Source organism: Eleutherodactylus coqui, chromosome 1 (genome assembly GCF_035609145.1).
Source record: "Eleutherodactylus coqui strain aEleCoq1 chromosome 1, aEleCoq1.hap1, whole genome shotgun sequence".
NCBI lineage: Eukaryota > Metazoa > Chordata > Amphibia > Anura > Eleutherodactylidae > Eleutherodactylus > Eleutherodactylus coqui.
Window position 1 is genome coordinate 278,832,929 of NC_089837.1, and position 22,696 is coordinate 278,855,624.

The following is a 22,696-nucleotide window of genomic DNA, read 5'->3' on the forward strand; positions in this document are numbered from 1 at the left end:
CAAATCAATGCGTTCTATTCACTGTGTATTTCGTGTGCAAAAGCGCCTGTGTAATGCCGGCCTTACGGTGACTAATCACTTGTCCACGTTAGTGGTTATAGATTAAGGTATAGGGATTGATAAATATGCGTTTTTAGCTTAAAGTTGATGTTATGGGGCTAGAAAATCTCTTTTGATATTTACTATTCCCTTGTATACCAACCACCTCCATGCAAACTGTAACCCCAGCTGATACATATGTGTTATAGGTTTCTTAGAAATGTAGATCTATATTAAAATGTAGCAAATCTAATTTGAGGTATAAATATTATGTCCTCTATCGTTATGGTCCTTTATTAATATTGAATATCAGACTGGACTTCTGAAAATACAATCATCGTGGTTATGATGAAGGCTGTTATCTTGGCCTTGGATCTCATATGTTTTAATTTGTGAGAGGGGCAAGTGTGCCGTTAGCTAGTGTGATTCTAAGTAACGCTTGCCTTAAGAATCTCATTATTCGAACACAGAACCCTATTTCCTCTGAGAATTCTGGAGTAGCTTTGAGCTGGGCCTGTTCATTTCTCAAGCAATCATAGCTGCGTGATGGAGAGAGAAAATGGCAGCTGTTCCTAGCTCAGGCCTTCAATTTTCTTCAGTGTCCAGCCATTCAAGTGTGTAATTACACAGCAAAGACGGCAAAACGTCAGACCTTGTAAGGGAACTGCTTGCAGGCCTTTGCTTGCAGACTGTGAAAGTGAAGACAAGAAAAATTCAATTAATGTGCCTGTATTTTGTTTGTATCATATATAATTATTAATTTATGCTGTACACTACTATGGAAAGGTCTAGCATGCATTGTAATTTAATCTTTTCTCCCCTCATACACTTCTGGTGCCAACTGAAAATATATAATTCGCAACGTAATGGGTTTTAATTAAGCTAGGAAATGTACTGCTTTCTTTTTGCAAGTGTGTGTAGTTTAGGAAGCTAGTATAAAAAATGAATAATGCAATCCCTCATTGCTTGAATTTTCACCAAGTATGTGAGTTATTAGGAAGAATATATGTTAGCATTAAGTTACTAGTTAAATAGGCTAAAAAAAATATTTGTGGCAATATTTAATAATAAGTACGGACTCACATGGGTGTATGCGCAAAACCACACGTGGTAGCGTGCAACGTATTTGCGCTGGGATCGAGTGTTTTTTGCATGCGTTTTTGCACACATTACCGTACTTTTTGCGCTAGCGGGTTGATTTTGATGGTCGCACGTCAGTAACTTATGTCCAAGCCAGAAGTTTGGTAAAACTCAATAAATCCGACTTATTTTGGCACATTAATAGACAGTAATTTTGCAATCTTCACACTGTTGTCATATGTCACAGTGCACACGTGTGTGTGTGTGTGTGTGTGTGTGTATACATTTTACCATCTTCAACTGGGACTTCATGCCCTTTCCTTGCCATCTGAACATATACCCAGACTACTTCTTTAGCTTCACCTTCAGTGATAAGTTCTCTCTCTGTAATGTCTTTTGTTCCTCCCTCTGTTTGCAAAACTGGCCTGTTTAAGACAAATAGCACCTTTCACTTGCCATTATTAGCTTATTCCACCGCTGCAAATTATGCACCAAACCCACAAGTCTCATTGTGGATTTTGATGTGAAGTAGCAGGCTGTTTTAAGCCATTGTAATTCCGCATCAAAATCCTCATGGAGACTTGAGGATTTTGGTGCGGAATCTGGAATGTTTAATACATCTATGCCGAACGTATCGATTTGGCTCTTTGCACCCAGCGCAAAGGGTGGCTTTTTGGTATACTCTGGGTGGGTTGATATGTGTCATTAACCTTTTATATTTTTCCTTACTGTATAGGAAAGCATAGTGTGCTGTGCCTTCCTATACAGAGGAACAGAGGGATACACAATAAAAACGTAGACCTTGCTGTATATATTTGTACAGTGGGCAATGTATGTCATTGTATATTTATACAGTTGGGTAAAAAAACAAGAACAAAATTTTAGCTGTTTTGTTTACTAATGCAAAAGTGAGTTGAAAAATGCAGCACTGCCGTTTCAACAAACGTATTACACAATAGTGCAAACGAATAGAAGAAACTTTTCAATATGTCTTTTATATATGCTTATTTCTCCACTTATCAGTAGGGATGAGCAAGTATACTCGCTAAAGCACTACTCGCTCGAGTAATGTGCTTTAGCCGAGTATCTCCCTGCTCGTCCCTAAAGATTCGGGGGCCGGCGCGGGGCGGGGAGCTGCGGGGGAGAGCGGGGAGGAACGGAGGGGAGATCTCTCTCTCCCTCTCTCCCGCCCGTTCTCCCCTGCTCTCCACCGCAACTCACCTGTCAGCTGCGGCGGCCCCCGAATCTTCAGGGACGAGCAGGGAGATACTCGTCTAAAGCACATTACTCGAGTGAGTAGTGCTTTAGTGAGTATACTCACTCATCCCTAATTATCAGCCATCACTTCTGCAACGTCTTCTTCGGTATGCAGTATATGTATGGCTTGCAGACTCTATAAAGTAATTTATGAATAGTACGCAATATGGAGTAATGTTGAAATATCTATGACTAACATTGACAATACGTTCAATGATATAATACAGCTGTTATATACACAATTGTAATAATATGGATGTCATTTCTAAATGTTACTTTATATTTAGGATCAGTTGTGTGGACGGGACCCTACATTAACAGATGAGTTACTGAATATCTTGACAGAGCTTACCCAACTGAGCAAAACAACAAATGCAAAAGTGGCTTTGCGAGCCCGTCAGGTACATATCCAGTTGTTAGCCACCATATTTATTTCACAAGAATTGTGGGTGCAGTTCTAACTCTTTAATGACTGAATATTTTTTTTTCAATTTTTAGGTCCTTATAGCTTCACATTTGCCTTCATATGAGCTTCGTCACAACCAAGTTGAATCCATTTTCTTATCTGCCATTGACATGTATGGACATCAGTTTTGCATTGAAAATCTTCAGGTAAGTTTTGACATAGTGCGTAAGGCCTTATGCACACAACTATATTTGGGATCCTGAAAATGGAGTTGAAGCATTTCAGTGCAGCCATACACAATTCCATATAGAATTACAGCAAGATTATGGAATATATAGTTCTCCTATTGAAGCACAATTTCCAGTCATTTTATTGGCAAAGGCAGGCAAAGCCATACATGATGCAATATGTAGAATAAACACAATTAGTGGATAGACACTGCTCAAAGACGGCTGACACATACATACAGTGTTAATGTACTGTATGTTTAACCATTTTTGAATAAAATGAAAAAAGGGGGATTTGTTACCGTGTTAGCCATTTTTGAATAGCGCATTTCCACTGGTTGTGTTTTCTACCTATGCTATTGTTCCTGTTTGAGTTCAAAGGGAAGAAAAAATTCCCCTCAAGACCCATGCAGCTCTCAGGAACAAGATTACCACTGGGTTAACTCCTTCAATCCCAGATTGATTTCATGTGGTTGTGCTTTATTCTCAGTACAAGCCTTTCAGGTGAGAGCATTACTTATGTAATATTTTCTTGAATAATCTTTGAAATACTACACCAGATAGTACCATCTAGTTTTACCTTCCGCAATATGGTGCACAGTATGGCTCCATATTGACTGCTATATTACTATTAACTGCAGAGTCATGTGCATGAGACCTAAATGTGTACTTGAGACCAGATCCTGCGCAACACTAGGAGCAACGAATAATTTTAGTTTATGCAAAGGGAGCTCTAGGGGTTTGGTTTAAGAGATCTGGTATGCCTTCCCGAAGAGATGCGTTTTTAGAGCAAGCCTGAAATTTTGTGTGTCAGGGATTGCCCAGATAGTTTGGGGTAGTGTGTTTCAGAGGACTGGTGCTCCTCTGGAGAAGTCTTTTTGAGGTGGGAATGAGAGGTTCGAGTTAAAGGGGCACCTAATCTGATTTTGTTAGCAGAGCGGAGAGCACGGGCTGGGTGGTGGATTGAGATGCGGGAAGCAATGTAGAGTGAAGTGGTGCTGTTGAAAGCTTTGTGGATGAAGGTAGTTTGATTTGAATTTTGTATTTGATGGGCAGCCAGTGCAGTGACTGGCACAGGACAGAGGCATCTGTGTAGCAGCCGGACAGGAAGATGAGATAGAGCTCCCTGTCTGCATTATTCAGGATGGATTGGAGAGGGGAGAGTCTAGTGTGGGGGAGGCTGATCAGCAGCGAGTTGCAATATTGAGCCGAGAGTGGGTAAGGGTAACTGTGAGCATTTTCAGCTTGTCCACAATGAGAAAAGGGCAGCTTCTTGCAATGTTCTTGAGGTGCAGGTGACCAATCAGGCAACAAATTGGATGTAGGGGGTAAAGGAGATATCAGAGTTGAATATAACCCCAAGTCTGGGAGTTATGGTGGTGCCACACACTGAGATGGAGATCTCAGGATGAGGTCAGTTAGTAGAGGGCGGAAACACCAGTAGGTCAGTTTTTGAGAGGTTCAGTTTTGGGTGTAAACGGCCTGTAGGTTCCTGTATGTACGGTAGGTAGGGGGTTCTGGAGAGATGCTAGTAAGCTTGACAGGGAAAAAGAGGAGATTATGTTCCGAGAGCGGGAGAGGTAATTAGTGAAGTGAGAGGCAGAGCAGAGACGGAGTAAGACCAGATCAAGAGTATTGCCATCTCCGTGAGTGGGAGAAGCTATGAGTTATGAGAGACCACAGTAGGAGGTAAGCGATAGAAACTGAGGCAGATGGGGTCATTGGTGGGGATGTTAAAGTGATGATCATATATCTTTGTGTATATTTCAACTGTTGTGTGTATATCAGAGCACTGATTTAATTATTTTTTTTTAAGAAACTTATTTTGTCTGAAACATCCATCTTCGATGTCCTGCCAAACTTTTTTTACCACAGCAACCAAGTGGTAAGAATGGCTGCATTAGAGGTAAATATTTTTCATATTCCTAGCTCCATAGGATTCATGCAATAATGTAATGAACCCATAAGATGCAAGTTTTCAAAAATACTATCTTATTAAAGGAATATTGTGAGTGGTACACTGTATACCATTATATTGTAATTTGCTAGTAATTTTTTATGTGTAAAATTCAACAGTAGTAGGAAAATAGCTGCATATCTCCATATCAGCATGAGTTTATGAGGAGGTAAGTTCTAGACTGGAACGGGGAGAGTCATTATGTGTATCTGTACTTTTCCAAAGTGTTTGTTACTATGCTGCATAAAAAGTTGGTAAAATGAGAATGCTTGGTCTGGGTGAGAAAGTGCGTAGATGGGTAAATAACTGGCTCAATAAGAGAAAGCAGAAGGTGGTTATAAATGGTATATACTACGATTGGGCCACAGTTACTACTGGGGTACCATAGGGGGCGGTACCTTGTCCTATTCTTTTTATTATATTTATTAATGATCTGGTAGAAGAATTGTACAGTAAAATATCAGTATTGTAGTTGATACAAAACTATGTAATGTAATTAACACAATAGAGGACAGAATGTGGTTGCAAATGGATTTGGATAAGTTAGGGGTTGGACAGACAAATGGCGAATGAGGTGAACACTGATAAATGCAAGGGTATGCACATGGGAAGGGGAAATACATGTCACCATTACACACTAAATGGGAAACCACTGGGTAACACTGACATGGAAAAGGACTTGGGGATTTCAGTGAAGTGTAAGCTTAACTGGAGCAACCAGTGTCAGGCAGCTGCTGCCAAGTCAAATAGGATAATGGGGTGCATCAAAACAGTATAGGGGTACATGATGAGAGGGTACATTGTTCTTCGTCTTTACAAGTCTCTGGTCAGGCCACACATGGAATAGGGTGTACAGCTTTGGGCACTGGTACTCAAGAAGGACAGATCAAAGGCAGGCAGCTAAAAGTAATAAATGTAATGGGCGAACTAGAATACCTGAGAGATTATCAAAATTGAGGTTAAATTTAGAAAAATGCTGGCTATGGGGTGATCTTTATAGTTATGTATAAATACATCAGGGGACAATACAGAGATCTCTCCCATGATCTTAGTAAGCCCAGGGCTGTGACTGTAACAAGGGGGCATCCTCTACGTCTAGAGGAAAGAAAGTTTCTACACCAACATAGAAGGGCGTTCGTTACTGTAAGAGCGTTGAGACTATGGAACCTTCTGCCTGAGAAAGTGGTGATGATAAATTCAAAAAGAAAAAAGTTTAAGAGGGGCCTGGACACCTTTGTTGAGCATTACAATATTACATGTTATAGTCATTAATTACTACAGAAGAGTTGTTGATCCAGGGAGTATTCTGATTGCCCGACTTTTGAGTCAGTAAGGAATTTTTTTCCTTTAAATGATGACAATTGGGGTGTCTTTGCCTTCCTCTGGATCAACATTGGGGAGGTAATTGGCTGAACTGGTTGGACATATCTTTTTTCAGCCTAACATAGTATATTATTAAATAAAGTAACAATTTCACACTTAAAGGGAAAGTGTCAGTAGGCAGGATCCAGAGAGGTACTGGGAGCTCTCCGGAGTTCCTGGCATGAAGATAGAAGAAAAGAAAATACCACGAATTGGCAGCAGCAGGGGCTGTATTCCCTTCCTCAGGACTGTCTCCTGGGACGCTGCAGGGGCAGTTCACCCAGACCAGATTCCTCCTTACCACGGTCTAAGGGGGAAAAAAAATCCTCTTTAATCCAGATAATATTTCTGAGCTTATCAAAGTAGTCAGGGCCACCCTTAATATGAAGGGAACCCAGAAAAGTACGCACCACCCAGGACGAGGTCTTCGGGGGCTTATCGGCAAGACACAAGCATACATTCCCAGTCCATGGTAAAGTGCAAAAACTGATCAGGAAGGAATGGAGCAAACCAGATAAAGGGGCCTTTTACTTCCAAAGGCTCTATCCCTTCTCTGAGGACGTCACAGTAGCCAAGGTGGCTAAACCTACGACCTTGCCATTCGATGATGCCACCCAACTAAAAGATCCCATGGACTGGAAGGCAGAAAGCCGCCTAAAAAGACCTGGGAGGCGACTTCTAGTTTGTTCAGGCCAGGAGTGGCAGCCACTTGTGTCTCTTTAACACTCAATGTTTAATTAAACCAATTAGAGTTACATATCTCTAACAAAACTCAGAGAGAGCAGATCCTTGACTCCTTCCCAGTTTTGAAAATGGCAAGCAGCTTCTTAACAGACTCTGCAGCCGAAACAGTTAAACTGTCAGCATGCAAAGCGGCACTATCCAACTCCACACGGAGGTTGCTGTGGCTCAAGTCCTACTTGGGGGACTTATCCTCCAAGAGCAAGCTGTTCTCCCTACCATTCTATGGGCAATTCCTATTTGTCTCAGAGCTGAACAAGATCCTGGTGCAGGCGGACTATGAAAAAAAAAAGATGCTTTCCCGAGGAGAGGCAACAAAAGTGGAAACCCTTTTTTTGGATCTTAACTTAGAAATCAGAGCCATATAGAAGCAAAGGCAAAACAGGCCATTGGAGCTACCCCAAGGAGGGCAGAGGGAGAGGCTTCCTCTTTGACCCTTATCAGTAGGATCTCTCCAAATCCAATTCCCAGAAGCTTCTCAGATTTGTACTGCATATGGAGAAAAGGATGAGTCCCTTCCAATTCACTTGCCTACCGTTTGGGATATCATTAGCCCCAAAAATATGGCGGGGCTGGCAGCCAGCTTAAGGCAGAGATCCATCCTGATAGTACCATATCTAGATACCATCTTGGTTGTAGTCAAAACCAGGGAACGCCTAATAGAACACCTATTGATAACTATTCATCTCCTTCAATGCCTAGGCTGGATTATCAACTGGCAGAAGTCAGAGACAACCCCCAGCCAGAAGAAATCCCATTTGGCAGTCCTACTTGACTCAGAGAGTCAATGCTCATTTCTTCCCTCAACCAAGATCCAGGAACTACAGATTCTAGTCAGAGCGCTCCTAAAGTGGAAGGCCAGCTCCATCTAGGCAACCATGTCCCTGATAGGAAAACTAACATCATGTATCCCGGCAGTGGCATGGGCCCAGTCCCACACAAGGACTCCTGGAACAGGAGACAATCCTCATTGGACAAGAGGATGCATATAGGGAATGCAGTGAAGGTGTCTCTACTTTGGTGGCTATCAACCTCAAACCTCTCAAGGGGGGTTCATTGGTTACAAGATTCGGTACTGTGCATCACAACAGACGCCAGCACCCAGGGCTGGGGTGCCCACATAGGGGGACCTATACCTCCAGAGGTCCTGACAGTCTGAAAAGCTCTTCAATGGTCAGGAGGTGCTACCCAGAACCAACAAGGTGCCCGTCCTTACAGAAAATCTCTCAAACGAGCTTTCACTTGGCAAAACAACATGTCTTATCAATTTCAGTGACCCACTTCTGGCCAAGGAGAAGTTGGTTCGGCCTACTAAAAAACCCGAGTCTGCAGGATCCAGACTTTCTAACACAGGGACCCCTAAACCATCCAGACATAGTGAGCCTCCATCTATCAGCATGAATATTGAGAAATCCATGCTGCTGGGAAGAGGCTTCTCTGAAAAAGTAACAATAACACTCTTATCCAGCAGAAAAGTAGCAACTAATAAAATATATCACGGTCTGGAAAAAATTTCATAATGGTGCCAGGAGAAAGAATTTGCATTCTTTTTCATTGACATTGCTACAATTCCAGAGTTTCCTCAGGAGGGCTTGGACAAGGGCCTCTCCCCGAATACACTGATGGTCCAAGTAATAGCTTAGTGCCTTTTACGATACCAAACTCTGCAAAATAAGTTGGATTTCTAGGTTTCTTATAGCAGCACATAGGTTAAAACCCAGAATCCTTAACTTAGCCCCCGAATAGAATCTGAACAGAGTACTTCAAAGAACTATCCACAGCTCCATTCTAACCTATAGATTTAATCCTTATTAGGGCCCTAACAATAAAAACTATTGTCTTAGTGGCCAACACTTCAGCAAAAAGGATAAGCGTGTTGCAAGCTCTATCCATTCGACAACCATTCTTCAGAGTAACCGATAATAAGATATTTAAACTAGATCCATCTTTCCTTCCTAAGGTAGCGTCATCCTTTCATAGGTCCCAGGACACAATAATTCCCTCATTTTGCAATAATCCTAAAAATGATCAGGAATAAAAGTTTCAGCGCTGAATGTTAAGAGAGCAGTGCTACGATTCGTCAGTTCCACAAGTCCGTGGAGGCAGGGCAATCATTTATTTGTACAGTTCTTTGGCCCCAATAAGAGGAAGAAGGCAGCGAAAAACTCCATGCCAGGTGGATCCGCTTAGCCTTCACAGAGGCCTACGTAGCAATAGATAAAACAGCCCTGGAAAGCCTTAAAGCACACTGTACTAGGGCAGTATCCACATCTTGGGTAGAATGAGGCTCAGCATCGGTGGAGTACATATGCAAAGCTGCCTTCTAAAAAAGGCTACACACCTTCACCACACACTACAGACTAGGCATACAGGCAGACGAGAATCTGGCTTTTGGTCATAAGGTGCTTTTGGCCGTAGTCCCACCCTGGTGAAATTTAGTTGGTATGTCCCAGGTGGTTGCTGTCATGGAGACTCCCTGAAAATCTAATTACCAGTAAGTCTAATCTAACTTTTGACACTTCCTGTTTTGTGGAATGGTTCACATCCAGTCTATTGTATTAATTGCCCTTGATTTCTGCTGTAAAGCTTCTTTAAATGCTGTTAAGCGCACCGTAGGCAAGCTGTCAGACTATAATCAGAAAATAAGCAGTTTTTAAAAATGGAAAATATTTCACTATCTGGTTCTATTTAATAAAGAAAATATAAGTGATGCATTCCCTTTAATCTCTTAACACTACAAGGCATACATTTATTTCCTAGAGGTTCAGGGTTTGTATGGAGAGGAATTTGGGGTTGATCCCACCCCATACAATGCGGGTGTCAGTTGTTTCTTACAGCTGACACCCACTTTCCACAGCTCCGATCAGCAGCGCCGCTGATCAGTGCTGTTAACTTTTTAAATACTACTGTCAATTCTGACAGTAGTATTTTAAATGCCCTGATTTATGTTTAGGGTCCCGTGAAATTGTCATAGCAACTGTGAGTCTTCTGAAAGCCCCCAGGGCTTCCATAGCAGATTGGCTTTCAAGCCATGCGTGGCATGATAGATTGCTTGTCAGACCGCGGTATAATGTAATGCACTACATATTACTGCAGAAGCGATCAAAGCATTGAATGTCCTATTGGGACTAAAAAAATAGTTTTAAAAAGTTTCATTAATTATTTAAAAAAACAAAAACAAACCTAGTATGTTAGGCTGAATAAAGGCAATGTCCATCTAGTTCAGTCTGTTTCAACCCCCTTGTTGAGCCAGAGGAAGGCAAAAAACCCCAAGAAGCAGAAGCCAATTAGCCCGTTCAGGGGAAGAAATTCCTTCCTGATTCCATAATAGCAGTCAGAATAATCCCTGGATCAACCTTTGATAGCTCCTACCTAAATGTAAGACCTGGGGGGGCGTGGCCTGCGGATGACCGGGAAAGCCGCTTGAGAGTCGGACTCCCGCTACAGCCTTCCTTCCCTCAGCCATAAACCTCCGGTACTCGTCGAAAATCACCCTCCCAGGTCGGGATGGGTAAGAAGACGGCCCCAGACACAAAATCAGCGGCACTCACCTCCAAAAAAGGGACAATGGAGCGCTTTATCGGCGCTCCGTGCACAGCCGGGAGAAGATCCAAGATGGCGCCGGCCAGCACCGGAGCGCATGTGCCGGCTTCCTCTCCCCCTGCAGCAGCAGCGGCTCAACTCAGCCCGACCGCACGGAGAACACAGACCACACAGATGGAAACCCCCTTAACAACAGCAGCAGCAGCAGGAGCTGGGACAGGGAACTCCTCACAGAACGACCTAGCAGACCAAAGCAGCCCAGGGACTGAAACCCAAGATGCAGGGTCTGCATCCACCATAACTGTGAGTAAGGGGGAACCCTGCCCCCCCCGCAAAACACCCAGGACAAAGCCCCTCAGCACACTACACAGCAACACTGCAACAGCACAGCCCTGAAGGGAGTAATGATCCCCACGACTGGGACATATCCCCTAACAAAAGTGCATTCAGCAGCCCTACACATAGCTCGCCAGAAAGGGCAACATCTATGGCGGATAACGGGGCATGGAAATCACGAATTATGTCAATCCCCACAAAGGACGAATTGAATGCACTATTTACAAGATTTGAAGAGTCTAACAGACAGGCCCTTGACCGGATCCATACTGACATACACCATATGGGACACAGGCTCCTCCAGGTGGAGGAAACGCAGGAGGGAATGGCGTCCATTTTGGAATCCCACAGACAGGTCATTCAACACCAATCAGATCAAATCTCCAACATTATCTCACATTTAGATGATCTTGAGAACAGAAATAGGAGGAATAACCTGCGCATACGGGGCGTAACAGAAGAAGTAGAAGGTCACCAGCTAGAGGAATGGGCCCAAACATTTTTTTTACAACTGCTGGGCCGCACACGAGAAAAACCGATCATGATAGATAGAATTCACAGGGCACTGGGCCCGAGAGGCTTGGACCCTAACCGCCCAAGGGACATAATATGTAGGATCCACTTTTATAAGGAAAAGGACTACATCTTACAGAAAGCCAGAGAAAAGGGAGACCTCACGCATAATGGCCGACCGCTTATTCTGCTACAAGACCTAGCACGTAATACACTGCGCTTGAGAGGAGCCCTGAAACCACTAACCACAGCGCTAAAAGAAAACGGAATCATATACCGGTGGGGTTTTCCATTCGCCCTAATTGCCAAAAAAGAGGGGAAGACAGCCACTTTCCGTATGTTGGGAGATTTACCCAATTTTCTAGGAACATTTCAGCTCCCCCTGATTAAGATACCTGACTGGCCCACCTCCCCAGTACCGACCGCCTATACAGCCCAGGAACAATGGCAATCGGTGCCCCCTAAACAGCGACGAGAACGCCGCAGAGACCCAATACCAGGAACTTAAACTTCAATGTCTCTCCAAGATTGTTACAGAAGGCATACCAAAGGGTCATCACGCCGCTGTCCGAATATGGACTTTACACCCGTTATAGTCCTTATAATTGCCGTCTAATTACGCTAAGTTTATAATTCTGTTTCTTGGTTTTTTGTTTTTCTATTATAAAATTATTATAACCTATTTAGAAACAGGTTTAAAATGCCGATACCAGAACCTATGTACACAAAGATCCCGATAGGGACCTCAGCGTATCTACACTCACACTGAGGGAGGGGGTTGTGGGGGACCCGATCTAGCTTTGTCGGAAACCTCACCACTCTCCACCAGGGTGAAAAGTTGCACATTAGTGCAACCTACACGAGTTCTCAACTCCTCACCACACTAGTGTGGCGGCCTAATGCCACACAAAGGTTTTCTAATAAACCTTTTTCTTTTTTCTTTCTTTTCTCTTTCTTTTCTCCCCACCCCACTCTTTCCCTTTTCCCCCCTCCTCCCAAACCCGGTCGGGAAGATAACCCAAGAATTAAGACTACACAATGATCAATATCACATTTAGTACTTACAATGTAAGGGGGATGAATAAGCCTGCCAAGAGGGGGCAGATCTTGGAACACCTACATAAACACAGAACAATGATTGCGCTACTACAAGAAACACACTTCCAAAAAAACAAGATACCCAATTGTAGGAACCGCAACTACACAACCTGGTATCACAGCCCTCATCCTTCTAAAAAGGCAGGGGGCACGTCAATTGCCATACACAAACACTTCCCTCACAAATTTATTTCGCTATCAACAGACTCTGAAGGTCGTTATATTTTTCTAAAAATCCAAGTCGGCAATGAAGTTATAACTGTAGCTAACATTTATTTCCCGAACCAAGGACAGGTCCGATTTGGGATCCGGATACTGGGGGCTTTGAGGACCTTTGCGGACGGCTCCAACGTCATACTGGGAGGCGACCTCAACCTCAGCCTAGAGCCCAAACTCGACTCCTCTGGGGGTAAGTCTAACATCGCATACACAGCACTCCGCAGACTCCGCAGGGAACTGGCTAATCTCCGCCTGATTGACCTCTGGCGGATATTACACCCGGGAAAAAGAGATTACAGTTTTTATTCCCCATCCCATAAATGCTATCACAGACTAGACTATCTATTCATATCACACGCCCTACTAGATCGTAACCCCTCAAGCTCGATAGGTTCCCTCATCTGGTCCGACCATGCTCCGGTCTGGGGATCATTGAGAGGGTCTCAAAACGATAGGAAAAACATTAGCTGGCGCCTGAACGATAACTTACTGAATGACGCCGCCTGCTTACAGGTGATTCAGGAAGCTATCCGAAACTTCGGCCTGGACCACGCCCTGGACCTAACCCCTGCGCCCATAAAGTGGGAAGCACTTAAATGTGTACTCAGGGGGATATTTATATCCCACGGGGCACGCTTAAAGAAAGAGAGAACAGGCAAACTGAGCGACCTAATCTCCCAACTGGACCAACTCGAACACGCCAACAAAACATCGTCCTCTATAAGTAAGGCAGCAGAAATTTCGTCAACCCGAAACAAAATATTACACATACTAGACCAAAATTCACTTTGCCAGAGGGATAAAACTAAAGGATGGTACTATGAGCATGGGAACAAAAGCGGAAAGGGACTAGCCAGAGCTTTAAACCCAAAAACATCACAAACGTACGTATTCGCCATTCAAACTCAAAAAGAAGGACTGGTCCACGCCAACTCAAAAATAATAAATAATTTCCACCAATATTATCACGACCTATACAATCTTCCAGACAGATATAAAAAACAGGGGACGAAAATAGCACGAGAGAGAGATTCCTATCTGGCAGACTTTACTCCAACTAGGATCTCGGACTCAGACCAGGCCTTACTAGAAGAGGACTTCACAATACAGGAGGTAAAAGAAGCAATCAAGTCCCTGAAGATAGGGAAGAGCCCAGGTCCTGATGGGTACACACCCCGGTTTTTCAAAATCTTTGAGGAACACTTAGCCCCTTTATTGCTCCACACCTTCAACTCAATCTCTGACTCGTGCCCCTTCCCCACACAAGCATTACAAGCGGTAATAACAGTCATACCGAAGCCAGGCAAGGACCCATCAGTCTGTGGTAGTTACAGGCCGATATCCCTCTTGAACATTGACACCAAAATTTTCTCCAAAATTATAGATACACGTCTACAAGCGCAAATACCAACCTTGATCCATAGAGACCAGGTGGGCTTTGTGCACGGGAGGGAGGCAGGGGACAATACTATAAGGACGTTGGCCCTCGTGTCCCGGGCGCGGAAATTCGGGGATCCCCTCTGTCTTCTCTCAGTAGACGCGGAGAAAGCCTTTGACAGGGTAAGCTGGGGATTCCTGGAGGCAGTCCTTGAGAGGCTGGGCTTCGGCCCCAAACTCAGGAGCCGGATAATGGCCTTGTATAGGGACCCCTCAGCACGTATCCGGGTCAATGGACAGCTGTCGGATCCAATTCAGATTCGTAACGGCACACGTCAGGGGTGTCCCCTGTCTCCCTCCCTATACATACTAGTTATGGAGGCTTTAGCGAACGCTCTCCGAGCGAATTCGAACATATGCGGGATCAGGATAGGCAATACCGAACACAAAACAGCTCTATATGCTGACGACCTATTACTATATATCACGAATCCCAGAATAGCCCTCCCTGTTGTCCTAGAGGAATTTAAAAGGTTTGGACGGCTCTCTAACTTTAAAGTGAATCTGAGCAAGTCAGTAATCTTAAACACCACTTTAACAGATGCAGAAGTCACCGCCCTAAAACCATCTCTTCCTTTCATCTGGAGATCAGACGAGATCAAATACCTGGGGGTAACAATTACACCAGACCTAGACCAACTTTTCCTGAAAAACTATAAATCCCTATTAACCAAACTGGAAGCGGACTTTGACAGATGGAAAACAGTCCCTCTGTCTTGGTTCGGAAGGATCAACACCATCAAAATGAATGCCCTCCCAAGATTTATGTACATGTTCCAAACAGTACCAATAAAACTACCGGGGGCATTTTTATTAAAGGTCAGGAGGTCAATGATGTACTTCATCTGGGGGAACCATAGACCAAGGCGTAATTGGAAGGCCCTGACCGCACCCAGAGCTTCTGGAGGAATGGGAATCCCAAATCTAGCTCTTTACCATAAAGCCTCATTAACTAAACGCATGTTAGATTTACTCCACGTTGGAACACAGAGGCTTTGGGCGGAATCGGAACAAGACTCAGTCCCCTTTAAAGGAATGGGCCTCGCATGGATACCGGGCAAAGAGAAACATAAAGACCTAGGACTATCGCCCTTCATAGAGAACATGATAACGACATGGTCAGATTATGTGACTCTAAAGGGAATGATTAGTAAACCCGGCCCTCTCACCCCCCTGACGGGAAACCCAGAGTTCCCCACCTTTTTAAAAGGATCATACCTGACAAATAACACACCAAACAATATCTTAAGGGTCCGGGACGTGGTATCGACGGAAGGGCTTAAACCACTAATTGATTTAATCGGAGACAGAAGGCCCCCTCCCGGAGCATGGTTCCATTATTTACAACTTAGCCACTACATTAGATCTTTAGGAACCATTCAACAATTGAGCCGCCCCACCACCTCATTTGAGGAAATCTGTATCTCATCTTCCCCGGAAAAATATACAATATCGACACTATATCAAATACTGATCAAAGAGGACACCCGTAACTATGGGAGGGACATAGAAAGGAACTGGGAAAGGGACCTAAACAATACACCCCCAGAGGAGTCCTGGAAAAAATCATATACTCTATCACACAAAATCTCGATATCCAACAAAATGCAGGAATTAAATTACAAAATACTTATAAGATGGTATCAAACTCCAGTGAAACTAGCGAGGATTTTTCCCCAGTATCCGGATACCTGTTGGAGATGCCTAAAAGAAAAAGGGTCATTCATCCATCTCTGGTGGTCCTGCTCTCTGATCCGTCCACTATGGCGAGAGGTCAACACTCTTTACTCTACGGTTAGCAGAAATCAAATCCAATTCACGACAGAAATTGCTTTATTGTCCATGTTCCCTGGTTCAATATCACATGCCAAAGGCTCTCTACTGAGATTCTTTATATTGGCCATGCGTCAGATAATTCCTAGAGCATGGAAAACAACAACACCCCCTTCCAGATTACGGTGGCTGGAAGCTTTAGATCACATAAAACACATGGAGGAGCTTTGCGCTAGGGATGAACTAAGATACGAGAAACATGTCTCTACCTGACTGATTTGGACCCAATACCGACATTCACCGGACCTAACGACTTGGCTAGAGACAGGCATCCCACCCTCCCTGATCACAACTGTACCCACAAATATGAATACTGTGTCATTAGCGATAACAGACCAATAACTACATAAGTACATACCTCAACCTTTCTAAGGTATAGACCGGACCCTTCCCTCCTCCCCTTCACCTCTTCTAAATATCTTATCTGTCTTTTTTCTCTTTTCTTCCCGTTTTTCTTTTCCTTAAACATATTTCCAATAATCTCTCTATGTTTGCTTGATATAATTAGTTTATTAAAGGATTAGCAATTGATTGTAATGTGATATTTCGAGACTATAGAATTGTTTTAAAATGTTTAAAAATGTTTAATATTTGGAAAACAGAAAAATCTGCCTCAGAAAGAAACCATTTTATGAAGGAAGACAAAGAGAATATATTTCTATACTGTTTATCTACTCATATGTTAAAAAATTGTATTCTTTAAAAATGCATGGCAGGCAATAAAATTCTTTTGAACCATAAATGTAAGACCTGAAACAACAACAACCCGCTGGTGACCTAATGTCTATATCCTGTAATATCATTGCACTCTAGAAAGACATCTAGTCCCCTCTTAAACTCCTCAATGGATTTTGCCATCACCACGTCCTCAGACAGAGAGTTCCAAAGTTTCACTGCCCTTTCAGTAAAGAACCCCCTTCTGTGTTGGTGATGAAACCTGCTTTCTTCTAGACATAGCAGATGCCCTCTTGTTACCGACGCAGTCCTGGGTATAAACATGGGAGAGATCCTTGTATTGTCCCTTAATATATTTATACATAGTTATTTGATCACCCCTTAGCCATCTTTTTTCCAGGGTGAATAATTCTAGTTTTGATAACCTCTCTGGATATTCCAGTCCTCTCATTCCGTATTAATTTAGTCGCCCTTCTTTCAACCTCCTCAAGCACTGCTACATCTTTCCTGAGCACCTGTGTCCAGAACTGTACACAGTATGCCATGTGGGACCTGACAAGTATCTTATATAGTGGAAGAATAGTGTTCTCTTCCCTGGCCCCATGACTCTTTTTTTATGCACCCCAAGACTTTATTAGCTTTTGCAGCAGCTGACTGGCATTGGTTGCTCCAGTAAAATCTACAATCCACTAGTACCCCCAGGTCTTTTTCCATATCACTTTTCCCTAGCTGTACCCTATTTAGTGTATATTGGTGACATCCGTTTCTCCTGCCAAAATGCATAACCTTACATTTATCAACATTGAACTTCATTTGCCATTTTTCTGCCAAAGCGCCCAGCTTATCTAGTTCTTTTGTAGCCGTACATTGTCTTCCATTGTATTAATTATCTTGCATAATTTTGCATCATCTGCAAATATTGATATTTTACTGTGCAGTCCTTCTATCACGTTGTTGATATATTAAACAGAATGGGGCCTAGTGTTGAGCCCTGTGGTGCCCCACTACCGTAGCGATGGTGGCCCAATCAGAGTACAAACCATTTATTACCACCCTCTGCTTTCTGTCTCTGAGCCAGTTCTTTACAAACATACACATGTTTTCATCCAGTTCGAAATGTCTCATTTTATATATCAGCCTATTATGCGGCACCGTGTCAAATGCTTTAGAGAAATCCAGATATACGAGATCAATAGACTCTCCCAGGTCCAGCCTAGAACTTACTTCATTGTAGAAGCTGATCAGATTGGTCTGACATAATCGACCTCATGCTGGTGAGGAGTTATTCCATTATTCTCCTCGAGATATTGTAGGATGGCGTCTCTCAGAAACCCTTTGAATATTTTTCCAGCTATTGAAGTGAGACTTACTGGCCTGTAGTTACCAGTCTCTCTTTTGGACCCGTTTTGTATATTGGAACCACATTGGCAATGCGCCAATCCAATGATACAACCCCGGTCTTGATAGTGTCCATAAATATAAGAAATAGCGGTCTAGCTATCACATCACTTAGTTCCCTTAGAATCCTTGGGTGTATTCCACCTGGGCCCGGCGATTTATCGATTTTAATCCTCTTTAACCGACTCTGTACTTCCTCCTGTGTTAGGTATGCAATATTTGGTGGGAGGTTCATTTTATTGCCCTCCATCTCATGTGACATTTACTTTTCGCTCGTGAATACACTTGAAAAGAAACTATTTAATAGATTTGCCTTCCCCCATCGTCTTCTATGATTTCTCCTGCATTATTTGTTAAAGGGCCAGTGCTCTCAGTGCAAATCCTTTTGTTGTTAATATAATTGAAGAATCGTTTTGGGTTATTTTTGCTTTCTTTGACAATCAGTCTTTCTGCCTCCTACTTAGCAATTTTTATCTTTCCTTTACATATTTTCTTTTTTTCCCTGTATGATTTTAACGCTTCTTCACTGCCTTCTTGTTTTAGTAGTTTAAACGCTTTTTTTTTTGTTTGTTTATTGCCCCCTTACAGTCTTGTCGAGCCATATTGGTTTCTTTCTTTGTGGTTCTTTTTTTTTTAAAGGGTATGAACTGCTCACATGAGGTAATTAGGATGTTTTTAAACTTTTCCCATTTGTTGCCTGTACTGATATTTTTGAGGATGTTGTCCCGATTAATATTACCGATAGTGGCTATCAGCTGATCAAATTTTGTTTTACTAAAGTTTAGTTTTTTTGTCGCTCCCTGATAAGATTTCTTACTGAATGACAGCTGAAAATTAATTATATTGTGGTCACTGTTCCCCAAGTGCCCCTCAACCTGCACCCCCATTATTCGGTCCGGTTTGTTAGTTAATACTAAATCCAGAGTGGCCCTCACTCTATCTGGTTCCCGCACAGGTTGGGTAAGGTAGTTAGTTATCTTTAATTGTTCTCAGGAACTTATCACCCCTGTGAGATTTACAGATTTCGTTTTCCCATACTATTTCCGGATAAGTAAAGTCCCCCATAATAATTACTTTATTGCGGTTTGACACCTCTTCTATTTGCCTTAATAATAAGATTTCAGTTTCTTCTGTTGCTTTTGGTGGCCTATAGAAAACCCCTATCAGTATTTTTTTTATTTTTTTTCTCCCTGTATTTCTACCCACAGAGATTCCAAATGTTCATCGCGTTCCCCTATATCCTCCCGTAGCCTCGGCATTAAGTAGGATTTAATGTACATACATACCCCTCCCCCTTTCTGTTCTCCACGGTCTCTTCTGAAGAGATTGTAACCCTGTAAATTCACACCCAATCGCACTTATCATCAAGCCATGTTTCTGTTATTCCAACTATATCTTAATTTTATCAGTCATTCTCGCTTCAAGCTCACTCATTTTACCGATCAGACTTCTTGCATTCGTTGCCATACAATTTATACGGTTGTTTTTGTTTTTTAAATTAATTTTGCTTCTAAAGGTTCTATTGGCTGTTCTATCAGTTTTAACTGTACTAACCCTACCCCCTGCTCGACTCCCATTCCCATTACTTGGCCCCATGTCGCTATCTATACTGTCTACCCCCTGTTTCTCTTTTTACCTTCCCCCCAGTCCCTAGTTTAAACACTCCTCCAGGGATAATAAAAGTTAAAGAAAAGCTATTTTACCCTACTTATAATAAAATATTCTAAATTGATAAAAACAAATACCACAACCATATTTGGTATCGGTCCGTCCATAAAAGTCCAATCTATCAAAGTAACGCATTATTTGTCCTGCGTGGTCAGAAAAAAAATACAACACCAGAATTGTCCTTTTTTGGTCACCCTGTCTAAAAGAAATGTACTACAAGTAATCAAAAAGTAGTTTGTACTTCAGAATGGTACCAGTAGAAGGATGTCCCGCAAAAAATGAGCCTTCACACAGCTATGTCGATGGAAAAATAAAAAGGTTATGGCTGTGAGAAGAAGGTGGCAGAAAATAATTTTTAAAAAAATTAAATATCTGTTGAAAAAAAAAAAGTAGTACAGCAAAAAAACATAAATTTGGTATAGCAGTAATCATACTGACCCATAGAATAAAGTTATTTAGACTTTGGCTGGTACAGTGAATGACCGAATGACGTGCAAACGCAATTGTGGATGATTATTCTGCTTGTATAAAAAGGCTGCACAATTAAATTCTGTCATTGTTTGCTCATGCGAACGATTTATCTCTCCTTGTGAAAGGAGCGTTATACTCTATGTTCAATAAAAAGAGATTGCATAAAAATGCCTTTTTTTTAAATTCATGGTGGAGTGTTTAACTACATCCAAGTTGTTACCTAGTTTGGTATGCTTAAGCCAGAAAGGTTGCATGGAGCCTTTTATATCTAACAGCAAAGCTTTAGGTTTGCAGAAAATGTTATCAGTGTTTATATCTTAGAACTAAAAATAAAAGTTGTAGTTCCTAGTGCATTGTGAATAATTTGGGTGCCTGCGCACATAGTGGTAGTGTACAATCATGACCCTGAAGCACTTGACAAATTTGCATGTTTCACTACGAAATGGCACATTTTTCGGTTTCGGCTGACCTGTGGTAATACCATGTGCAGTTCTTGAAACACATTGCCGTTAAATGTAGAGGCGCCCTCAGACTTGTATCCTTTTGCTATATTTTACTAATAAAAACTGCCCGTTCGTTATTCATAATGAAAATGGGGTTGTTTATAACTCATTTGATTTTCTCCTTTTTCAGGTGTATGTACGGCGGGCCTACATTGCCTATGAACTGAATAGTGTACAGCATCGACAGCTAAAGGATAACACATGTGTCGTTGAGTTTCAGTTTATGTTACCAACATCCCATCCAAACAGGTAAGTGCTTTACCTTCTATATAGGTTCGAAAAGGTGCCAGGGCATGGTTAATGGCAGAAGGAATAAAACCAGACTAACATTTCCGTAATTAGAAATTAGACTCAGTTTCCCATCTTGCCAGTACTTACATGACTTTATTTAGCCTACTACACTGATGAAGGGCAAATGCCCTGAAACAGCTGTCTGTGCATGGAGTCTGGCTTTGCTTTTAATTCCCAGTCATTGTTACAAGGCTTGTATAAAGAGTCTAACTTTGGCTTGAAGGAATGCTGCCTTCCAATAGGTGGCACTGTGGAGGTATTATTCCAAGTTATTCACAGGATAGAGAATAACTTACTTATCAATGATGGTCTCACCACTGAGACCCCCACCAATCCCGAAACAAAGGGTTTCTTGTTCCCCATACTCCTCACTGTGGGCTTACTGCACCCCTTGTAGACTGAATTAAGTGCTGTTTTCGCAAGTGCAGTGCCATTCCATTCACATTCAATGGGACTGCTGGAGATGATTGAGTGGCAAGTGCTTGGGTTTTTCTTTTAGCTCCATTGAAATGAATGGAGTAGTGTCTTTACTGTGGGGGTGAAGTGACACCACAGTGACAGGTGAAAGGGGACATGGGACTACCATTCTCGAAATCAGTGAGGGTCTCTTTGGTGAGACTTCCACCAATCAAGTTATCCCCTATCTTTTAGATACGCTATAACTTGTGATCCTGATACAACCTCTTTAAGAAGACCATTTTTATTCTCTCTACCTTGTTTGCAATTTGAAATACGAGTGCTTTTTGAGCAGATCAGAAATGCTATTAGTACCAAGCAGTCTGATGGGTACAAGACAATCTCCAAAGATATTGGCATTTCTGCTTCAACAAATCAAAATTTTATCAAGAAGTTTGCTACTCATGAAACACTTAACCCCTTAACGACTGCCCCATCGGGAAACTACGTCCTCAGAAAGTGGGCCTTAATCCTAGAGGACGTAGTTTTATGCATCCTCTTTGGATTGATGCCCACTTGCCTGAGGACGTGACAGCTCCATGCTGTCGGTGCCCGCAGGTAGCCGACAGCATGGAGCTGTCATCCCAGGATGCGGGCAGTCCCCCCCGGCATTGCGATCGGCGCTAGCCAGTGGCTAGCGCCGATCGCAAAAAAGTAAAGAAAACTGTCAAAAAAGTTAGTTCTTCAGCTGCCCTGCTGGATCGGCTCCACCAGGGCAGCTGAAATTACTTACCCGGCTTGTCGGCGGTGTCCCACGGAGATCTCGTCCTCCCGGACCCGCCAGCGGCCTTCTGCGCATGCGCGCCCGACGACGACGTCACGCGCATGCGCAGAAGCCCGGGAGCCCCCGGCAAATTTAAAATCTCCTGGCTCCCGGCTCCTGAAGGCTGTGAGCGGTCCCCGGGCCCGCGATCGCCGCTATCGATTAGATAGCGGCGATCGCGAAAAAGTTGAAAAAGTAAAAAAAAGGTAAGGTTTCACCTCCCCTCATGGATCGGATCCATGAGGGGAGGTGAAAATACTCACCCCCGGTCCTCTGCGATGTCCCGGGACCCGAAATCCCGGTCTGCGCATGCGCACCCGATGATTGACATCGGGCGCGTACACAGAGGGGCTCGAGCCCCGGGAAATTCAAAATCCCTCTGCTCTTGGCTGCCATGTGTAGCCAAGAGCAGAGGGATGTCAC

The 22,696-nt window shown here is 42.9% G+C and overlaps 1 protein-coding gene across 1 annotated transcript in view; it reads left to right on the plus strand.

The window, feature by feature from the left end:
- Window positions 1-22,696, plus strand: part of ACACA (acetyl-CoA carboxylase alpha) — an 856,108-nt gene that overhangs the window by 231,375 nt on the left and 602,037 nt on the right. Inside the window, exons 25-28 of the mRNA XM_066609221.1 lie at window positions 2,664-2,777; window positions 2,875-2,988; window positions 4,826-4,915; window positions 20,894-21,012. Of these exons, the coding sequence (XP_066465318.1) occupies window positions 2,664-2,777; window positions 2,875-2,988; window positions 4,826-4,915; window positions 20,894-21,012 (437 nt within the window). The remainder of the gene's footprint in view (window positions 1-2,663; window positions 2,778-2,874; window positions 2,989-4,825; window positions 4,916-20,893; window positions 21,013-22,696) is intronic.